Source organism: Rhea pennata, chromosome 4 (genome assembly GCF_028389875.1).
Source record: "Rhea pennata isolate bPtePen1 chromosome 4, bPtePen1.pri, whole genome shotgun sequence".
Lineage (NCBI taxonomy): Eukaryota > Metazoa > Chordata > Aves > Rheiformes > Rheidae > Rhea > Rhea pennata.
The window spans coordinates 43024200-43047796 of NC_084666.1; the positions used below are offsets into that span (position 1 = coordinate 43024200).

A 23597-nucleotide genomic window follows, 5' to 3' on the forward strand; every position below is an offset into this window, starting at 1 on the left:
ATGAAATTTACTAAGCATTAAGACTTACGAAGATGAAAATTATGACAAGACGCAAGCTGAATACATATAATTACAATTGACTACCAGTGACAATATATTCTGCCTGCCAATTAACAATACTTATCTCTCTTCAGTTTTTAACACCATAGTCTATTTTAATAAAAGGTCTATCAAAGGTCAAACGGGTCCGATAATGAATTAAAGCCCTAGAAAATCAAGTCAGCCACTTTCTACTCTTCCACGGCCTCCGCGCTCCCCGCGCCCCCAAGACCGGGGCAGCAGCCGTTGAGCTCCGCCCCTCCCTCCCCCCTAAGCCGCCCCTCGCGCCAACCCCTAGTGACGCACCGCGGTACCGCCCCCCGCCGCGCTGGCCCGCCCTCCCCGGTCCACGCATGCGTCCTGCCTTGCCCCTCGCCGTAGCCCAGACAACCTCAGTCAGCAGCCGCGCGCCTTTGGCGGCGGCCGGAAGTAGCGTAGGGCTGTGGGCGGGGCCGCTGGCCGCGTGGGGCGGCTGGAGAGAGGCGGGAGGCGCACGGGGCCATGGAGGTGGTGGCGCAGCTGGAGATGCTGACGTTTGAGCGGGACCTTGGGCCCGGCCCGCAGGCCGCGGCTGCCCCGAGCCCCGGCGGGGACCAGGGGGAAGGCGGAGACCCGCCGCCCCCAGCCGAGGAAGCGCGCTGCTCCCCGCCGCGGGAAGGCACGCCGCCGCCGCGGGGAGAGGCACCGGCACTGCTGCCATGGGAAGGCACGCCGCCGCGGGAAGGGGCAGCGGCACTGCCGCCGCGGGAAGGCACGGCGCCGCCACCGCGGGAGGAGGCACCGGCACCGCTGCCATGGGAAGGCTCGCCCCCGCCGCGGGAAGGGGCAGCGGCACTGCCGCCGCGGGAAGGCACGGCGCCGCCACCGCGGGAGGAGGCACCGGCACCGCTGCCATGGGAAGGTTCGCCCCCGCCGCGGGAAGGGGCACCGATGCCGCCGCGGGAAGGCACGGCGCCACCACCGCGGGAGGGGGCACCGGCACCGCTGCTATGGGAAGGCACACCGCCGCGGGAGGAGGCACCGGCACTGCTGCCATTGGAAGGCTCGCCCCCGCCGCGGGAGGGGGCACCGACGCCGCCGCGGGAAGTTACGCCGCCGCCGCCGCCGCCGCCGCGGGAGGGGGCACCGGCGCTGCTGCCATGGGAAGGTTCGGCCCCGCCGCGGGAAGCGGCACCGACGCCGCCGCGGGAAGGCACGCCGCCGCCACCGCGGGAGGGGGTACCGGCACCGCTGCTATGGGAAGGCACGCCGCCGCCGCCGCGGGAAGGGGCAGCGGCGCCGCCGCCGCGGGAGGAGGCACCGGCACTGCTGCCATGGGAAGGCTCGCCCCCGCCGCGGGAGGGGGCACCGACGCCGCCGCGGGAAGGCACGCCGCCGCCACCGCGGGAGGAGGCACCGGCGCTGCTGCCATGGGAAGGCACGCCGCCCCCGCCGCGGGAAGCGGCACCGATGCCGCCGCCGTCGCGGGAAGGCTCGCCCCCGCCGCCGCTGCTACCGCTGGCTGAAGAGGCGCCGTCGCCGCAGGAAGGGACCGTGTCGCCCCAAGGGGCGCCGCCGCATGAAGGGACTCCGCTGCCGCCTCAAGGGGCGCCTCCGCGGGAAGGGGAGCCGTCGGCGGCCGGCTCCGGTGGGCCTCCTGCCGCCGCCCCCGCGTCGAGCTCGGAGAGGTGGGTTTGGCCCCGGCAGCGGCGGGGCCGTGGGGCGAGGAGGCGCGGTGCTCTCCGCGGCGGCGTTTCTGGCCCCTCAGTGCGGTCCCAGGCGTCGCCGTTGGTGCCGGACGGGGTGTAGGCCCATTGCCCTGTGGCTCAAATGCGTGCAGGAGGTGTCTGACCCTCCCTTTTCCCCCAGGAGTGCCTTTGTTTTAGTGGATTTCTCTTTCCTACTGTGACTCTACTGAGAGCTGGAGAAAGAATCTCTTCAGCTTCCCAGATGATTGTGGGATTGTTTCACTCTTAGGCCCGGCTGGACTTTGTGTGCACTAAATGCACTCTGTGGTAGGATTTGTTTATCCCTCTTGTGGTATTCAAGCTACCTGTTGGTCAGCTTAACATTTTCTTAAACTGGTATTCATTTGTATCTTTGTTTTTATTACAGTTATGGTTTGATGTTTGCTTTTGTGATTAGGAGAACCAAGAAACACTTACAGATGCTGTGATTTTTCTTAAAGTTTGCGTGGAAGCACATACTGGAGGTTGTTAGTTATCTGCAAATGGTATATAACTTAAAGTGATATTTTTTGGTTATATTTAGCTAATGCTTTCATGGTAAGGCGTTGTTAGAGGCACTGTTTTGTTAATAACTCCTCAAAATAATGTTTATGAGGGTATATGATTTTGAGTGAAAGCATGACTTTGTTGTTGGTGACCTGCAGAAGATTGTGGTTAGTTGAGTCACCATGACAGTCTTAATGTTTTGTTTGACATTGTCTCTTGGGGTGTTCCTGCATCACTCATAAGACACCTTCTGTGTTTTTACTGGAAAAATGTAAGTAAGACTGAATGTAAGATTCAAGGTAAGGGTATACATTGCAAGTTTTTAACAAGTACTGAGATGTTGACATCTCAGCGGAGAAGGTGGTTCTCAAACTATGTGTGTTTGCAAAAAGGTCTATGTTCTACTTACAGCTATGCTTTTATGTTCAGTGTAGTTGGTGAAATGTAACTTTGGGTGTAGGCTATGTTACAGTCTCAGTAGCTGGCATGCTTTTTGTTTAGTTTAATGAGTTCTGTGTCTTCCTCAGGCCACTGCAGCTTTATAATAGCAGGAAGGATATGTGCTCTTTCTAACTGCTGGAGACTGATGTGAAATATAAGGATCTGCTCATAAAAAGAGGATACTGAGTTTCATCAGTGATTAACAGATTAAAGCTTGACTAGGGAAACACTTTGCTTCCTTCAAGTTTTCCTAGAACTTGATGGAGAGTGAGTGAGGTGATGGAGAGCAAGATTTCTGAAGTGTGGCTGGGGTTTCATCTGTAGTCCTTTTGCTTCCAGAATCTGTTGCTCTGATTTCCAGGTGAATATTTCAGATGAAATTTTTATAGCTTGAGCCAACTTGCCTGGCTATCTGCAGCTCATCCCTCCTTTTAAACTCTGTCTTTGGTAGTCTGACTGATTTCTATGACTATGTTTTTGTGTTGATTTTCTTCCAAGTCTATACTTAGCTTTTACAAAGGGTCTGTTCAGGGAGGTGCTCTTATTTGTTGTCTTGTCTTTTAGCATTTGTAGAAGAATAGCAGCAACAAGTAATTCAGTACCATTGGTTTGCTTGTGAAAAGGGCAATGCAATATCAAAGAATCTGAAAGGGATTTTTTTTTATCAGCTTTTTTATGATCTTAGTCAGTGACTTGTAGGTTCAGAAAAGGTTGCTGCATAAAGGTATGCATTTAAGAAAAATGTATCTGGTATTTAAATATAATTGGGTGATACATAATCTAGCCACTTCTTATATAGTTGTAATGTAGAAGTCCATATTCTAACTTCAGTGATTCCTTTATTTAGTGATACAGATTCAGATAGTTCATCAACTACGTCTTCCTCCTCTTCGCATTCTCCTTCAGTGGTATCTGATGATGATGATCATCCAAATGAAAAGGATAAGAGATCTTACAGGGTTAAAACAAAAGACGAGTTGCCTCTTGATGTAAGTAAAAATATATTATCTTTTAAGCCTTTATACAGTAAATCAACCTAATACATTGCAAAAGAACACGTTTCAAGTTACTAACAATGCTATTCCTGAACCAGTGTAAAAATGTACTCTCAATTACTATGTTTTGTGATGACTTAACTGTTTTAAGTTAACTTATATTAAGACCCCTCTGAAGTGAAGTGAACTCATTTTAGGTTCAGATATGTATAAAATTGCAGTTGGAAGAGGTCTATGAAAATAAGTTGCATGAAAAGGGTATTATAGCACCTTTTTCATTGTTTGCATATTGCAGGCTCTTACTGCCCTTATCTCGTGAGGGATACCTTAAGGTCTGATGCATCTTGCAGATAAAATTCAAATATGTAAAAATTTTAGAAGCCTTCTCAAAGCCACCAAAGATTAAATTGTATTACCTCTTTCTCGCTTAATCAAAGCTGAGTGGTCATAGAACTCTTACTGTGCTTGTTACAATTTGTAATTTTTATTATCTTTATTACAGTTCTGTTCCAGGTATGGCAGATCAGAATCTTAGATTGCATCAAGATACTGTCTTTTGCTCATAAATACTAGTTAACAATTGCCACTGATATTGCTCACAACTCAAAATTAAGTGATTTAAAAAATGAATTGTAGTGATTATCTGGTAATGGATACATCATTTATGATAGATTATGAATAAAAGGATAAGAAAACACTTTAATGTCAACTTACACATTAACAGTACATCTTCATCAGTTATTCTGTGTGGAGTAGATCTTTCCTCCTCATAAAAAATATATTCTAGAATTAGAAGGAAGCCCAAAGAAGGGTACAAGAAATGATTAAAATGTGGAAAAAAAGTCTGAAGAGCCGATATTACTCAGATACAGTTATTTGACTTTAGTACTCTGTAAGAGTTTGTTCTGAAGTCCTAGATGACTGTCTGGAAAGGCTGAGGTGTGGACACACAAAAGTAGTAACAACGATAGTAGGCCATAAACAATTGTGACCAACAAATTGTTCTTTTAGAGCCACTAAGTATACTGCAGTCAGGAAAAGCTGTAAGGACGTTGTTTTATCCCTGAGATTGAGAGACAGATATACCGTTGCGTACTGAGATTTTCTTTTTGGGTTACAAGAGCTTTTCTCAAGGTAAATCAAGAAACTACGTGACTGGGAGGATGTTACTATTTTTTCTTTTTTACGCGACTCTCACGTCGTAGACGTCTGATGGATCTTGAATGTTACTTCCTTTGTCTGTGCTCACTGTTGGTGAAACTTCACATTTGCACTATTTCTTATGGAAGATCTGTGACTAACATTAAAATGCAAGACATTAGGGATTTGTATTTTTGTCCGAACGTATTCAACCAGGAACTTAGCTGCACTGAAGAAACATAGAAGGATATTTTGACATAAGTTACAGAAAGATTTTTAGCTTTCTAAAGCTAGCAACTAATTAAAGGAGTGAAGTGCCAGGGCAGTTTCTGCTTACGTGTGCTTACACACACATTTCAAATTGTGATAATACTAGAAGCATAAATGCTTCCATGACAACTGTTTTCAACGGCACAGGACTTCCAAACAAAAATACCTGCTCAAGTAGATTTACTTAATAACTTTTATTTACCAATTTCTGTGCACTGATTTAAATAAAATTCATGTTAATGTGAAAGTGCTCTGATCTGCTGTTTTATCTTGTTATCTTGCTATCTACAAATCCAGACGATTACTCTGAAAAGAGTATTTAAAATTAAGCCTTTTTTTGTAATTTCGGTGGTTATACAAAACTAATTTTAAGTTCGTGATAGCTAGTTCTAGCAACTAGATTTACTGTGTCTTGTACTAAGCTATAATACAGTAATAGAAATTAGTCCATGTGAAGATGTAGCTCAACTGATGTTAATTTTAATTTTAAAAATAATACACATCTATTAAAATTAAACTTTTCTTTTTGTATGATGCTGTGCTTTTACCAAAAAGTCTCCAATAGCTGATTTACTGAAATGTGAGTCAAAGTAAAGAGTAAGAAAGTCTGTTTCACTCAAATATGTACATAGGGGAAAAATCTGTTTATATTAAGAAATGCTAATGGAACTACCTTAGAAAACTTCCTACTTTTGAAGTACAGGATTGGCAGACACTGAACATAGTATGACAGATGACACTGTTTCAGAGTTTGAAATTTGTGATCAAAATCTTATTCTTTCTGGTCTTTGACTTGTTCTAACAACTATGATTAAGTTAAGTCTTAGGAGTGGATTTGGTTTAATGTTAGAAAAGTTACTGTCCTCTAAGTGCGTGTGTGGGTGTTTCTATCTGAATTCCCATCTTATTTCTAAGTGCTAAATTGTATGACCTGGAAGAAACTTGGGCTCAGTTTGGTTTTTGAGTTGCTCTAGCAGTCTTTGCCAAGGACTTAGGTTAGAAATAAAGATCAGGTGAAGTTCTAGTAAGAGATAAGATTCTGCTATTGGGGGCGTTCCATTTTAGAAATGGGAGATAAGTTTTAAAAATGCAATTCATTGCTAAGCTTTGGATCTCCATTTTCAGAAGTTTGAAGATAATACCTACAAGGAAAGATTGCCTTTACCTTGTGAATACATGCAGTCCATATTGAATTTGCAGCACTGTAGTAAATGCATAGAAATCTTGTGTATAATGAACCTCAGATCATGAATTTTGCTTTACAGAATCTTTAATAGCAGATTTTGATCCTTTCATTTAAGGAAAGTTTAATTTGAAGAATATTCACTGCACAGTACTCATTTGTAACTGTATATCTGAAACATGATATTTTTTCAGAACAGTTCTCTAAGATTACTGTCGTGTACCAAATAAAACTTTCATCTAAAAATCACTTCTTGTAGGTTATTGTGATCTTGGCATCTTCTATAATGGTTTAAGTCAAGGAGTTAATGGACACCGTTTTGTCAAATCAGATTATATGTATTGTGTACTTCCTACTATGTTAGCTCTTGCTATATAATCTTTTTTTGTCATTCACTGAATGTGGTTATCAGTTATCTGATTTGTGATTAACGTTAAGTAGTTACTGTGTCATATATTGAACTTGATTTATCTAACTTGAAAGTTCACAAAAATGAACAAAAGTCCTGCCTGTTCTTAGTTTTCTCCAGTTGAATAAAACTGACTTCTACTTTAGTGACAGTGGAAATATGTAGAGCAGTGTCTTAACAGAGAGGATGTCTTCAAAGTTAATGTTTTGCAAAAAATGAGTTCATTTAGAATTATTCTAAAGCAGGCATTTCATACTGTAGATTTCTAATCTTCAGAATGCTAGCAGGCTTTAAGGATGGTCAAGTTTATACAGCAACAAAGTGATGAATGTCTTACTGTGAAAAGATTGTACTCTGAATATTTACTTACTTTCAGGAACTGCCTCCTGTTGAAGACTTACAAATAATTCTGCCTGATGAGGTTGAACTGAAGCTCTTTGGGACAGTTTCAAGCATTATTGGACAGCTGGGTAGGCAAGAAATGTTTACTTTCTGTTTTTAATTACAATGCTTTTGAATCTCTTTATATTAATTGTACATATAGTTGTTCCCTCCAAATGTTGGTGCTGCAGCATTCTGTTTCATAATACCGTTAAGTATTTGATATCTTGTCCTTGTACAGGAAAGGGATATAGATTGCTGAAAGAGGATTCATTTAATGGATAGGCTAAAAGTTATATTTGCACTGAATCTTTTAGTTGGTTATTCATAATTCACTTTTAAAAATGTAAGGTATTATGAGTATTAACTGCATATGGTTCAGTGGAACTCTCATGTTCTAATTTTTTCATAAACTTTTTTAACCTTGTATTATGCCTTTTGTATTACTTCTAGGAACAACAGGATTTGAGCATTTACAATACATTAAAAAGTTTCAGTTCTACATGCTATATCTAAATTGTTTTTGAGATAGGAGGTGGATAATTGAAAGCACAGATACAGTACAACTCAGTCCCAAGTGCTTGCTCTTTAATGATGACCAAAAAAGGCTTGTTTCTATAGCAGTGCTTATGAGGTAATTTGTGTATTGTGTAAGTTCATCTTTTTATCTCTTCATCCCAGTTCTGGCCCCTTGACCAAATACAAGCTAGTGGTGTCAGCAATCATAGGGCAGCACGACTAATATGATTTATAGATGCTGGAGGGTAAGCTTAAAGAGGATTGAAACATACAGTGAACATAAGCTTAGTTGTAAACAGCAAGCATTTGGGGATGCTTCCAGGTCTGCCTGGACCTCAGACTTTGATATGTGAAATCCAAGTTTCGCAGAGACTGATATTAATAATAATAAAAAAGAATCTTTATAATATATTTGTCCTTAAGCTTCTTTGAATATTCCATACTGCTTGAACTGTTTTCAAAGCAATTTTTTAATACAGATGGAAATTGAAAAGTAATTCTGAAGTTTAGTTTGAGCAAGGTAGCAAAAAATTAAATCAGATAGCCTTTGCTATTAAGGTTTGTTTTACTGTAAAATACTCCCGGTAATTCCTTTAAAGACAGACAATTCCTTTGCTATAACTTCATTGCTGGTGTTGGTTTTGAATGAGGCTTGCTGGTGTTGGTTTTGAATGAGGCTTACTCTTACTCATGGGACAGAAATTGGCTTGAAAGAACTGAAGATGGTGGTCTGGTTATTACCTTCTTATTCTACTTGTCCTTTCTTACTTGTTGAAAAAAATAGGGATTTCAATAGGGCTGTTTTCAGCTAGAACAAAAGTTGGAAGAGAGATTAAAAGAGAAATGGGTGAGTGATAGTTCGCTGTTATTCCTATTTGTGATCAAATTATGTTAATGGTTAAAGTTTTTTTTTCCAAAGATTTAAATTTTGAAGGTCAGCCTTAATTTCTAATCCTTATTGGTGAGTTGAACCTTTTCTAATGTGTCAGTTTGCTAACAAATGAATTCTTGGATTTGCATTCTGCTTTATTTAACTCAAGTACATGAACTGTTGAGTTTACATTGATTGTTTTCAAGTTAAGAAACAGAATAATAATCGTACAAGAAATAAACTCATGAGTATGGAATAAAACTCAGTATATCTCTGTGTTATTTTTAGATTTTACTAGCTTGTTTTGTTAATTTTTCTGTGTGTATGTGCTGCTTTTCTCTTCCTCTCTTTTGGAAAGGGGTGCCTGAGCAGCCTTAGTTTAAATTGATTTGTAGCCATGTTAGGGACTGTCAGCTAACACTTATTTTATTTCGAACTAAATTGATACCTGAGTGTATACAGGTTTTTTTCTAATATGGGACAGGGGTTCGAGTCCCATTTGGAACTTGTAAGTATTTTGACAAGATAAATCCTTTGTATCGAAATTTGCTACAGAGAACAGTGGAGATTTCTGAAGTTCATCAATCTGCAGTGTGATAATGTCTTAGAAATAGGCTATTTCATACTATAAAGTGAATTTAAAGCTAGAATGAATAATACAGATTTATGTTTGCTTCACAGTAGCTAAAAGCAAGAGAGAAAAACTTTCTGTGAACGTCTAACTTAACATACCAGCATTTCACAGAACTTTGCAATATTTTGCTGCAAGATACTTAAAGAGAATAGAGAAATTCAGAGTGTGGGTTGTAGCCTGGAAGTAAAACAGCTTGGGTGTATATGAGAAACCTGCCCTGGAACTGTGCTTTGGGTTATGGAAAAGCTGAAGCTGAGGGTTTTGGGTGGTATGGGGGAGTTATAAGCCAAATAGGCTGTAGGTGGTAACATTTCTCTTGTGTTTCATGGGACTGGCATGAGTTGTGTTTGCAGAATGTTTTCTGTAGCCTGTTTGAAGGCTGGGAGCTATAAATGATTATTGCAAGCTGGGAGTGTTCTCTGAGGTTTCCTTGTTTGTTTTTTTTTTCGGGACATTTTTCTCATGAGAGTTAAGCAATATATTGGCTACTTTTATTGTATATATTGTATATGTGTCTTACAAGTGGGCAGAAAATAAACCAATATCCCTACTTGTATGTCATTCAATAAATTAGTCTATAGCATTATCACAGCTTGACATGTCACAAGATGTTTGTGTATTGAAGTAGTACTGAAGCTTAAGGGTTTTAGCATGATGTGTTCATTGCTTTAAGTCCTTTTATGTGAATTTAGCAAAGGTAATTTTGTTTATTTGTTTTCAGTGGAGTCTTACAGCAACACAGTGTGCTTGAGTGACTTTTTTGATGGTGGAGAGGTATTGAGAATGCTTAATTGAGCATTATGCTGTCTTAAAGGTAGAAAAAATTACCTTCAGAATCTGAATTCAGAATTTTTTAGTGCAGTGCCGCTAGACCTCTGTATTGACAACTTTAAACAGAATTCTTGCTGAATTTAAAGGAAGACTCAAATACTTCTGTAGACTAAAGCAACAGATGTTAAGCAAAAATCAAATACAAGAACAAACTATCTTCAAGATTTCAGCAAATAAACTTTACTTTTTTGAATCTGGAAAACCAAACAATACTGTAAATTCATAACATACTTCAAATTGTGTATTCGTTATAGCAAGAACACACTTCTGTGTCCCTTTGTAAGTATGTAAGTCTGAAGTGTTAAGATTTCATCTTTGAGTTAATAGAAGGACTTATTTTATCTGACTGCTCAGTTTCAGTAATCATAGATTAGGCTAGATAGAGCGTAAGACAATTACATGACATTAAAATTTAGGAATGTGTTTCAAATTGTGCATCTTCATAAGTGGATGATACCACCAGTGACTATACTGATTGGACTGCCACGCATCCTTTGCATTCTGGTGTGAGTCTTATGACTTACAAGGAAAAGCTATAGCATAGTTACTTCCATTCTGTTTTTCTGGGGGATTTTTTTTGGAATATCAGGAAGGCAGAATGTAGTTGAGCATTCAGACTTGGGGAAAAAAAAAGTTACTGCTGTTGTGCTCTCAAATATGAAATAGCTTGGGGAAATAAAATGGATATTCCACATATATGAATCTGATGCTCCTTTTCTGTACCTATACCTGTCTCCTTTCTTCTTCCCTCGCTGGAAAAGAGTAATTTTGTAAACCAATGTGAATCTTGGCACTTGGAGAAGGAGTTCACAATTGTAAGCAGTTTAGTGCATGTGCAAGAATTTTTGGGCGAAGCCTAATTAAAAAAAAAAGGGTGCTTTTTTAAATTTCCCTACAGTTATCTACATACTGCTGTTTGTTAGAGCATAAAACTCTAAAAGTTTTTTTTTTTCTCCATTTTAGTAATAATTGAATCTCTGAGAGGTCTACCTCCAGTAAATGAAGAAAGCATAATTTTTAAAGAAGATCGGCAAGCAGCAGGAAAGGTGTGTGTAAAGCATGAAAACTGTTACGCTAATGTAAAATTCAGAATATTTTATGTTCCAACGAATAGTCTTGAAATCAACTCAATAAAAGATTTAAGTGTTTCCTTGATTTCTAGCTTTTTGTTGTGCTTTTGACTGTTTGTAGTCACTTTCTCTTTAGTCATTTATTAATCTCTAAAATTGTCAGCTTGTGACCCCTTTTTTGAATTGCAAGGTGTGATAAGTGTCTGCTGTTTTAGGAGAGGGCTTGCGGAAAGGGAATGGTTACTTTCAGATAGATGATATATTAATAGGTTGTGCTCTTTCACTGTCGGGAGTTGGAGGAAAGATTGGAGAATTTGGAATCTACTTGCACAAAAAATAGGAAAGGTTTACACAGCTGTATTTTGCTGGTGTTTCATTTCTAGGCCAATGTGTGCTGTATACAAGTATAATGAAGGATATTTGCTGAGAGGGATATTGCATTGTATTTTGTGTATTTTCCGGTGAAAGAAGGATATCATTCAGAACTATCTCTAATATTCTTTTATACTAGATGCGAGTGAAATACAGGAGAACACAGGCTGAAATTTTGCATATTCCCTAGAACAGCTCTGAATTCGCTGCTTATCATGGAATTGGGAAACATGCCTGAGAACTTCTGTAATAGCTTATTGTGGCAATGAATTTTGAGGAATAAACAATCAGGAGATTGTTCTGTGTGTAAAAGATTTGAAAACCGAAGTGGAGAGGGAAGAATAGAGATTTGACAAAATGAAAAGATTATTATGATAAAGGAAATAGGCAGAGAAAGTGGTTCAGTTGGATAGGTGGAGGCAATATCAATGGCTGCACACACTACTCTTTAACATTATGACTTTAAAACAGTTGAGGAAATACACAGCAAAGAAAATGAGGTTATAGAATGATAGTATGAAAATGACTTTGCTGCAGTTTAAAAAGATATCAAGCACTGTCCTTAAATACAAAATATTTTAAAGCTTGACAGTTGTCTACAATGAAATTAACTATCTATTCTTGGTAGTTAATTTAAATTATATCTTAATTTTGTTTATATTTCAGATATTTGAGATATTTGGACCTGTTTTACATCCCTTTTACGTACTGAGGTTTAACAACTCTGAGCATATCAAAGCAAAAGGTATTAATGTGCAAGATAGCATGTATTTTGCTCCATCAGTGGAGGATTTCACCCAGTACATATTTGCTGAGAAACTAACACAGTAAGTCTGACTTCTTTTCTAATCTGGTTAGAATTTTTTTAATGTAGCTAAAAATACTGAATTTAAGTACAGCCTTGATGAATGAGAAACTGTAAGACATAGGTTTGATGCTAAAACTCAGCTGTACTGTAATAATATTGTACTGTTTTTGCTTTTGAAAAAAGTGCAGAATAATTGTAAACTGCAGTTTATTAAAATGTTATAATTATTGAAGTTTAGTAGCTCCTTATTCAAATTAATATATTAATCTTTTATTTTCATGTTATGCTATCTAAAATGTAACTGGAAGCAGTTTCTTTGAAGAAAATTGATTGATGTTTCCTTCCCCCACCCTCAGACACATATACACGCGTGTTCTGCAAGATGAACTTTTTTCAATTTTGTTATTTTTCAAGTTCTTGTTATATAGCACTACTGTTAGGCTTTAGTGAGACCACCATTATGGCCCAATACCTGATAGTAAACTTGAGCATAATAAATTCTGAACAAGATGACGTATTTGTGTTCATTTACTATAATTATTTCATGTTACAAGGCCAGAATTGAAACTTAATTATCAATAAAACTGTTGTGCAGATGGAGAATAACTATTTTTATGTAACAAATTACCTGCCCTAAACTTAGAGGAAGGGACAGGGTTTGAGTGACAATGTAGGATGATGTTCAGAAACTTCTTGATAGTGTTGTCTCATCTTCTGCCTGAATAAAATAGAACATATGAATAGATGCTTCTTGGTAGTATTTGTGTCTCATAATCTACTTGAGTAAAATAGAACATATGAATAAATGAGGAGTACTTTGTACCATTTCAGAAGAGGCCTACTCAAAGATTAAGAAAGAATATAATAAATGACTACTAGATATTTCAAGTTATAAATTATTGTCTGAAATAACTACAGTTTCTAAAAGAGAAATTTCTTCATAATGAGAGAGGAATGTTACTCTCCATCATTGCATAGGTAAATATTTTTCTACAGCTTAGAAATTAGTCACATGAAGTCCTCATATTTCTTTTCCCTTTAATCTTTTCTTCTAATCATACTTTAGAGTGGTTTGCATGCTAATATGAATTACACATAATCACAAACAAGTTGTGCCTTTTTGGTATTCTAGTGATACGTGAAGACTGAGCTTCAGTTTTATGCACAAAGATTGAGGCACAAAGTACGTCCAAATGACTTTCCCAGGTTCTTTGGATGATCTTTGCCTTTCAGCCTTTTGAGTCCAGGCTGTCTAGAGCTGATTGTTACATATTTTGATCTTGTTATTGCTGCTTGATTGTCACTGGTTTGTTGAATACATGAAACTTGTGTTTATTACACCTATTGAAGGCCTAAAGCCTTAGTTTTTACCAGTCCCGTTTTGCAAGTAGTAAGAGTTTTAATTCCAAGCTTACTTTCACTTAAGGCTTGTATTTTCCTGGACTACCTCATTTTCCTTTTTAACTGAAAATGTGTTTTGAATACGAAGGAGTGAAAGGGAAGAATAAGGAAAGCTTGTGACTGTAGGCAGCATAAGAAAGTTGCAGTGAACAATCTCAGTTGAATTGGATAATCTGGGTTCAGCAAGATGTGTTGAGAGAATATTGATCAAAGCTTAGTATTAGTTATGTAAAATGTTCCATCTTCAGCCAAAGTAGGAACATTTTTCAAGTGGCATATATTCTGAAGACAAGTTCACAAATACTACTATTAGCTTAGAAATAACATTAAAAAACAAATACTTCTTTTAAAATGGGTAACTTTGTTTTAAGAGATCTAATACCTTGAAAAAAATGTTGCTCTATTTGCTACAGTACAGTTCTTGTAAATTGTTTCTAACCTGGCATATATTGTGTTACTTTTCTCATTCTTCTTTTGACAATTTCCCTTCTCCTTGAAAGGCTAACTTGTGCCTTTTTTTTAGGGAAAAAGGGTCAGATGCATCGTGGAAGAATGACCAAGAACCACCACCTGAGGTAATGATGGCGTGTTTGATTTTCCAATTTTGATTGCACAACATGTACATAGAAAAATGTCTGTGCAGAGTAACTGTGTAGTTAGCAAGCTTACTTTTTGTGCAGTGAAGAGTTGGGTATAGTTTTTATTAATTGAAAAGATGACATGTTTTCATTTGAACTGGCCTCCTAGTCAGTGTAGAGTGAACTAGTTGTCTTATTTTTTGCAATTAGATAAATGTATGTCTTTATCTTCAGTTCCTCTGGTGCTTCAAGAACATGTTTGTCAATTTGAGTATTCAGCTTTGAGTAGCAGTGCTTTTTAGCTTGCCTCATAGTTCTACTTCTGACAGCGATTTTTTTTTGTCCTGTCCTTGCTGTTCTTTCAGTGCAGCTCTTTCACCCTACCACAAGCAATTATTTTACTTAAAGGTCAAAACAGTATGCTTTGCAGAGTACTGGCAGGATGTTCAAGTTGCCTGCTCTGTTAGATTGACTTGACCCCTCTTCTGTTGCCTTCTTCTTGGCTCCTTGGTAAGGTTTGCCTACTGCTTCCTCTTACGGAATGCTGGTTCTGAGAGCTGCTTTGGTGCAAAGGCAGTCCTACAGGATCGTGTAGGAGGGAGAGCTCCTTGCTCGCATCCATTGACGGGTTTAGGGACCCCTTCCTGTACGGTCCCTAAAGGCTTGTTCAGGGACCTCCAGGCTTTTTGTCCAGTACTCCTTAATCACACTAACTACACTTTTTACGATCATTCTCTTAGTAAGAGGCCCAGGGCTGATGATTTCATTGAGATGTTTCTATGAGACTGATATGTTTTCTAGCTCAAAACTTGAGTCATTTTTCCTTGCAATTTTTACTTCAAGCCTACTTTATCCAAAGAAAATAGTTAATCTCTGAAAGCATTGACTCTCCTGAGAAGAGATCTATGTAGGTGCTTCATGTGAATTTTATGAAAGTTTGTAAGGTTAACATAATTCTTTAAGTGTTTCTCATTTAACTTTTTAAATAGGTAGGAAAAATTTTCCTCTTAACCAATTTTTGCATTCGCAGTTCTTGCTCCTGGAGAGTTGTTTTGGCTTGATGAAGAAATGCTGTGACACAGGCTTTATTATGCTTGAAAATGTCTTATAATGGCATTACAATCTGTCAGTCCAGAACATCACTTTTTCCAGTATTGTGAGGGTGTGTTTTGAAACCTTAAACCATTCTTAAAGAATGCTTGTTTGACAATTCTGACTGAGATTGTTTTCCTTTCTTGTTTCAACATCGTCATTTGAGAATTAGAAGTGTTAGAATTAGACTGTATATATGTGCTATAGAGTTTTAGAAATTTGTATATACTTGAATTATATTTTCCTTGTAACTAATCTTGAATAACTTAATTTCATAGAGTGACTTTCTCGTGTTGGTGTTAAAGTGTGCTTTTTGGCTAATGGTAAAGTATTCTTAGTTTTAGCAATGTTTTTAAAGCTCTCCAGGAGATAAGCCTTTAAATGCTTATTTTGAATTTGTGATTTGGCTATGTAGAGTCGAGTCTTTTACATATGTGGAATCATGGCTTTTTCCAAAGCTGATATTGGTGTCAGTGCTATCTTTTTTAATACCTTAGAAACTTTCTTATAATCTGATTGCAAGCTTCTGAGGCCAGAATTGTCCTGTGTTCTGTTAATGTTACAGGCTATTTGGTGCATGGTCAAATTTGATTCCTTTTTTCCTGCCGTGAACGTGAATGTGGAGAGGGAACTTGAGATCTACTGTCCTTTGCTTTAGGAGGGAAATTTGAAAGAAGTTTGTGATGAACAAGGGCAGTCAAACTTAGCTGCTTTGTGTGACACTTTTGTTACAGTGCTTGTTCGGACTGTGTGATATGTCTGCTCTTTTGGAGAAAACAACCCGAGTCTAACATGTTGTAATGATAATCTAGACTCTGGACAGCTTTAGTGAATATAGTATAAGCTAAGATGTGGATGGCAGCCATTGATGAGGTGGTACAGAGTTGCTTTTGCTTCAAAGGCACTAGCCATTGGAAGGGATATAGATAAAGTTTTATGTTAGTGATATTTGAAACAGTCTCATGACTACAATCTTTTAGAGCCCTCAACTGGCAGTTGATTCTTACAGGTTTTCTGGTCAACTCCCATGGTGAATTTGCAAAGTTTCTGGACTCAGTTTTTCTGTTTATACTGTGAATATGCATATTTTTGTGTGAACCTTAAATTAATCCATATTGGGCCTTTATCTTTGATAATTTTTAAGATAGGGTTTAAATTTTCCTTTTCTGACAGGCTTGTAATTAACCATGTTTAACCGTAGACATAATAATACAGTCTCTCTAGGCCTTATCTTTGGGATCACAGGAGAGCAATACGTGATCTATTTGCTGCAAGGCTAACAAGAGATACTGTAGTTTCTCTGAGATAGTTTTTGTGGAATGTCAGGTGAAAATTAGCTGGGAACAGAAGGTGGCCCTTGTATATCATTTCTGGTCTATCAGAGGATGGTGTATTGAAGTCCTTACAACAGGAGTTAATAAAATTTCTCTTGGAGATGCATAGCATATTGTTGCATTCTTCATGGCTTTGGTTGCATGTGTAAGAATATAATCTGGTTATGCAGAACAGGAAATCACTGTTAGCACAATGCTCTTGAGGTGTATTCTCTGACTGTATATACTGAAACTAGATATTAGTAAGCAGTAAAAATATTTCTTTCAGAATGTGAAGAATGTTGGAGGGGACACCCCCAAAACCTTACTCCCTTAAATCAGTCACTAATATCCTTTCCTCATCATAACTGTAAGCTAGCATTCTAAAGGTAGCAGAACTTTGCATGGCTGGTACAAAATGGTGCAGTTGCATTGAATATATTGTAAGTGACATCACTTTTCAAAGCGGAAATACAGAAATTTTCTGCAATGTATTTTTTAATGCACTTTAATGTAGTTAAATTAAAATGTACTGCGTTCATTGGCTTAATATTAATAGCTTATTAATATTTTAATTTATTAATAATCCTTATTTTAATTTACCTAGTCTGCAATTTGGATAGTTTATAGATACTTGAAAGCTTCCCCCCCACCCTTGCCTCCCGAGAATTACTGGCAAACTTCCTCAGAGCTCTCTCAGCTGCTTTACTTTTTACTCTTATTTTGAGTAAGAATCAAGTGATTTCTTGTTTTGATAGAGGCTGCTTCTTGGGGAGAGTGAAATAGAATTCTTGGTAAACTCTTTTGAATTACCTACATGTCCTAAAATCTTCACTGCTGTTTTTGGCAGTACCTGTAGAAAACAAAAATAATTTGGGTACAGACTTGTTTTTTTGTAGTTAAATGGCAGAAATAAGTTCTTTAAATATTTATTGTGTAAATAGTTGATCTTTTTTGTCACTAATGTCTAAACAATCAAAAATCAACAATTTGTGTTCAGTACTTGAATATTGTCATTGCAGGAAAATGAGAAGGCATAACACAGTCTGCTTGTCCTAGGAGAAACTTGTGAAGTGCTAGGTTTTTGATTGTGTTGAGAAGCCAGTTGAACACTCTTTGAATAGTAAAAGGAAAGCGCAATCTTAATATCTTCAAAATTGACTACATGATGGAATCCTTTCTAAATAATGATTTACTGCTAGAACTGAAGTTTTTTATGCAATCTTTATATGGCTTCCTTTGATTTTCTTAAATCAGGCATTGGATTTTAGTGATGATGAAAAAGAAAGAGAAGCAAAACAAAAGAAAAAGAAGCCTCCAAATCAAGTATGGAAGAAACTGAAATCAGAAACAAGTGAATCAGGTGAGTGAATACTATGGCAACTTAACTTCATTATTTTAAACTTGGTTTGAAATCCACAATGATATCATAGTTAATGATTTTTGTTTTTCAAAGTTTTATTTATGAATTTGTGGCTACATTCCTCTAGCTCTTTATTTTATTTCTAGAGAATGAATTTTTTCTCCAAGTAAATTGAAAAAGGGGAAGTAGTATAGGGATATGGCTTTCCTCAGGAAGGACTCAAAGACTCTTAAGACAGTGTCAGCTGACACAGAGCATATATGGAGTGTGGAGTTTGTTTATTGCAGAGGTCCCTGGGGCATGAGTTCAACCTAAGCATTTGAATACAGGGAAAAGATAGAGGAGACCTACCTCCTGAAATCCCATTTTTTTTTTCTGACATTCAGGGAGAGAACATGAGTTGTAGATGAGGATTTTCTTCCTCTACCCATAAAGCAAGCTCTGCCTGACCTAAGACAGATTAGTACCTCTCCTTTAAAACTAAGCTACCTGTGTAGCTTAGTTCAACCAACACAGTCATTAAGTGAATTAATCTATAGTAGTTTAATGAACTAAGTAAAGTTTTTTCAGTTCTCTTCACCCTCCTTTCTTCTGATGCCTGCAGATCTATTTCAGACATATGCTTGCTGTTGTGGTTCTTTGGTGGGTGTTCTGGTTGCAACAACCAAATTTTCTAATCTCTTGCCCTTATGCTTGTCTTCGATCTGCTTTTGGCTGCGATGTTGGTTGAAAATCTTAATGTACTTTCTTTCTTCTCACTAACCTGCCTCTCTTGCCTGCTTTCTCCATCATTCCCTTTATACACTATATCATGCCCCACTTCCTGTTCTCCTACTGTTTGTGTATCAGCTTGCTTCTTCTGTCTTTAGCTTCTCTACCACAGTGTTCCCCCCATGATTTTCTTGGACTAATTCCATCCAAAGATTTGATACTGCTTTTCCCTTTTTACAGAAAGCAATCCTTCCTGCCCACCCTCTGAACCTCCGCCACACCTTAACCCTTTTTCTCTTGAACTCGGATGTCAGCAAACGGTTTTATTAGCTGTTTTCCTCTGTATACAGTTTGTCCCTCCCTTCTACTCCTTAAATAAAGCTGTAGACTTTCTTGGACTGACTTGTGCCGTGTGCGTTTGGCAGTTTTCCCATAGGAGAAAGGTCTGAACCTTATGTGACAATTTTCCTTCTTTGGTGCTGATTCTTCTCTCCTAATCTCTGCTTCTCTACAGTTCATGTAGCCTATTTTCCACCACATCCTTATTCTGCCAGCTTGTTGCAGACCAGCCTCTGCCTTGGGCTTGTTGAGGCTCTTCCTGAACTATGTTCAGAGAACAGGAGGAGCTGTTTCAATCTGTCAAGGGAGCACAAATGAACATTTACTGTGTATCTCCAGAAATAACATGCGTTAAAATTGATGTTGCAGACAATTGGCTTCATCTGTGGAGTTCAATAGCAAGGATAGCTGGCAAGTTGGTGCACAGACTCCGTTGGAGGCTTACTCGATTACATCTTCATAAAACTCTAATACTAAGTACGTTAAAATTGGTTCATTGCTAACAACTTTGATAGGAAAAAGAAGAACAAGAATAGTTATTGCAGTACTTCGACCTCAGAGCTTCCCAGAGGACTAGATGCACAAAGCAGTCCAAGTCCTAATCCCACCTTGAAAATGAACAGGAATTTTGGTATCTGGCTGTCTTCACAGATTTAATTTTTTAAAAATGAAAATGCTTTTATATAATCTAATGCAAACGATTAGGTCCATATAGGTTCCTCAAATTCACTGATTTTATGTAATATTGTGTACCTAAATGCATTTGTGCTTCTAACCTTAAAATCCTTCTGATATCGTGTTTCAATTCTACAGGCTTTTGAATGTCTTAGCTATTTGGAACATTATTTCAGTGCTCTTACTATAGTCCTCTTACACTTTTGTAGTGCTTATCCTGTTAATACTCTTATAGCATTTATATATAAAATGGTAATACATTTGTTATGAACCTTAAATATATGCTTATGATGTGACCTATACAGTAAAACAAAAATGTCTTTGAAAAATGAATGCTGAAAGTTAATTGACTAAAGATACAGCCTGACTTTCTTCTGTCAGACTAAGCTATTTAAGCTTAAATCATCTCCATAAAACAGCTGTATAAGGGTTCATTGATATGTTGTTTTTTTAATGATGACATAAAACTAGAATACCAATTTAACTTTGAATGTTAAGAAAGCATTTAAATTTCAGATAGTCTCCTGTGTGTCTGCTATAATACCAACATGGATATGAAAGCTTTATACCACTTGTAGTACAGTGCTGTGGGTGGTGTGCCTGCTGTGAACACAGATGATTTCATGTCTGTCATACCTATCTGTGTAGATATAACTTAAATAATAAGTTGTTACAAAGGTAATTTTTGACATTACGCTTTCATTAGAAAATTATCTTTTGCATTCTCTTTTCCTGTGTATAAGTACAAGGGTTTTTAACTCCACCAAAGATTTTGGAAGACTGCGAATGTATGCTTATATACTTAATTTTGGGATAGGTTTGGTAGCAATTAACAGCCTAATGAAAATTTGAAAACCTATTGACAGAATAATGAATGCTGACTTAAATTTTCAATTTTAAAATTTGTTGCTCCTAAACTTTTTTTTTAACCTAAGATTTGAAAATACTCAGTTTGAATGTCCCAGTGGTGCATTAATTGAAATGAAAATCCATAGAGGGAAAGAAGGTGAAATTTCATTTTAATGCCTGAATTTGCAGCCCTTGGGATTATTTTTTGTATGTTACTCTGGTAAATCAAGATGAATAGCTAAACAGACTTGCCAATGTTTTTTCTTCTTTTTTGAAAGCATTACTTTTCAGTTTTCCTTGACTTCTTGCTTTGTGATTTAAAAACTGGGTCTATAGTCCTAGTTTTAGACCATCTTAATATAGCCTAAGTATTTGTGTTCATATTTGAAGACAAAGGGGTCTTGCAAGACTTCTGAAGATTAAACCTGATTTTTTTCAAAATACTAGTAAAACTATATTTTTCTTTTTTAAGATGAGAATAATGGACTTCATCAGTCAATGCCACAACCTTCTTCAAGTTACTCAAGGGGATACCATGGCAGATCAAAGGATCCATTTCCTCCTCGATCTGCCCCTCCGGGCTTTTTGAGACCACAAGCAAGACCTCCACAGCTGTATGCTTCAGACAACAGAATGCCTCAGGAGTCTTCCATGTTTGCACAACCTCATAGAAAAGAAAGTCCAATAATGCAACAGTATGCATATCCTCCCTTTCCTCCTCCTCCTCCTCCTCCAGTTTTTGGCTCTGTTAATGAAATGCATCACCTTCCACCTTCAAATCTGAATATGATTTGGACAGGTCCAAATATGTACAACCCATCGTACCCATTTTTGCCACCTCCACCTCCGCCGCCTCCTCCACCACCTCCAGATAGCAGTCCTTCTCAATTCAGACCTTACTAAATTTTCATAAAGTCCATACAGAGAGTTGCAATTTGTGAGGAGGAAGAAAAGGCTGTCAAGACCTCACTCCAGGTTTTGGAGATGCTTCAGTTTTCAGCAAGAACAGAACAAATCTAGAGTTGTGATGCCTTATGGAACATTCATAGAAAATTATTTTTTTGAATATCTGTTTTTTTGCTTTTTTAAAAGTTATGTGATTAAAAATAACCAAGTATTAAGTAATGGTTTATTTTTATAGTGTCTACCAGGCTGGGATGATAACAAATAAAGACCTTCTGGAAAGTGATATATAGTGGTTGAAATCTGTTTTGCAACAAATGAAAGAATTTTTGTAAGTACTATCTGATAGTGATGAGGATGTTTGGCATAGATGATATTAGAATATTTTTAGGTCAGTTGTATGTTGCTGTGTTAAACCATCATTCCTTTATGTAACCATCATTCAATTATTTGTATATTTTGAAAGCATGTAAATCATGTGGGAAACACCACTATTAAGCAGGACACGCAAACACTTGTTACACATATTTTAGTGTGAAGTTAATGAAATATGGAAAAGCTGAAACTGGATGGCCTATCTTAAGTAGGTGGTGTAACTGAGGTCTAAATTTGGACCAGGAACTTAATTGCTCTGTCAGACTTAATACTGTGTGGTAGGTACAGAACAACAAAACAGTAATCTATGGGATAGATGTTTTGAAATTAAATTCAGCATGTAAAACTGCATGGCTTGGGAAGATAGAGCCAGTGCAATTCTACTAGCTGCTTTTTGTTGCTAATGGAGAAATGCTTGCAGAGAGACCCAGTAGGTGTTCAGCCTTTGTAGGAAGAGATCATTAGACCTGACAGGAGGAGAAAGTATGTCATTTCAGAACTTCCTTGTTTAATTTTGTATCCAAAATGCAGATAGAGCTTGATTGCTGTAAAAATCTTACAGTCAAAACTGTCTTTTCTAAAAGATCAAGGTCTATCAACTTTCTCAGCTTGCTGCTTGAAGGAGAGTGGTGAAATTATCACCCAAAGAGAGCCTAGAGCAAGCTGATTCTGCCAAAAGGGTCAGTCCTACAGTTGTGCTTTCTCAGCTTCCAAAGAAGTGCTCCAACTGATCTACTAGACTAGAATCTCTTTGCTTTGCATGAAGAGCAAAAAAGTAGTGTGTGGGGGGGAAATATCTCAAAGAGGGTTTTCCTACTGAAGAATCATGACTAGTGTCATGTGAGGTTGAAAAAGCTGTCACTGATAGAAGTGTGTGGTAAGTATTTCTCTTCTCAAAGTCTTACTGGCTTATTTAGGTCCTTTAGGTATGTATTTGAAGGCTAATAAAGTTCTGCAGATGGTTAGTATAATGACTTTTAGTCTAATTCCAAGTAACTTGAGAATTAAGCAAAAATTTAGTGTACGGATGTAGATGCTGTCTTGTCAAGGTGCTGTTACTGAGAACCAGAATTTCTCCTCAATCTGAGACTTCTGAAGTTTCATGTTTTATAAATGTTTATAGTTTTAGTATAATGAGGTAGAAGAATACAGGCCTGAAGAGAGAGCAGAGGCTTAGGGAAGTGAGGGCAGTGAGATGTGGTGGTGCATAGGCATCCAGCATGGAATGACAAGAGACCGGGCATGGGCTGGCACTAGGGACCCCAGGGCTACAACAGTGCTGGTAAGCTGAGGAATGCAAACCTGGACAAAACTGGTTTGGGAAATAACAGAACAAAGAATAAGTAATAATAAAGAGTAAGTATCCTATAAATATCAAAGTGTCTATTCTATGAGAATAAATAGTATCTAATATACTTAAAATGCACTGTATAAAGTAAAATCAGATGTAATGTGAACTTGCAGACTGATGAAGAAAGAGCAAGGTGTGCAAGAGTGTTAGTAACCCTAAAACTGACTCCAAGCAGATTGAGAAGGAAGAAACCATTGCCATCAACCTTATCCTCAGGCTTGGGATGTTGATGACTTGCTGTATTCTCCCCACTGGCCCAGACTGAAGCCGTCAGTGTCAAGATCCAAAGGAGCAGTTGAATGGTAAGTATACATCAGAAGAAGGAAAGATAGGAAATATGTCTACAATTTAACTGTATTTTTACTATTGATACTTTGTTCTGTATAGTAATATTCACTACTTTATTTTCAGTAATAATTAGATCTGGACTAATAATTTTTTGACTAGACTATTAAGATTTCAGTTATGCTA

At 38.1% G+C, this 23597-nt stretch overlaps 1 protein-coding gene across 1 annotated transcript; it reads left to right on the top strand.

Annotated features, from left to right (window-relative positions):
* Positions 1-509: 509 nt before the first annotated feature.
* Positions 510-21686, top strand: NAF1 (nuclear assembly factor 1 ribonucleoprotein). The gene is made up of 8 exons (XM_062574717.1): positions 510-1706; positions 3541-3682; positions 7067-7160; positions 10890-10972; positions 12035-12195; positions 14101-14152; positions 17818-17923; positions 20970-21686. The coding sequence occupies exons 1-8, from the start codon at positions 541-543 to the stop codon at positions 21398-21400; spliced, it is 2235 nt and encodes a 744-aa protein (XP_062430701.1). The 5' UTR covers positions 510-540; the 3' UTR covers positions 21401-21686.
* Positions 21687-23597: the final 1911 nt, after the last annotated feature.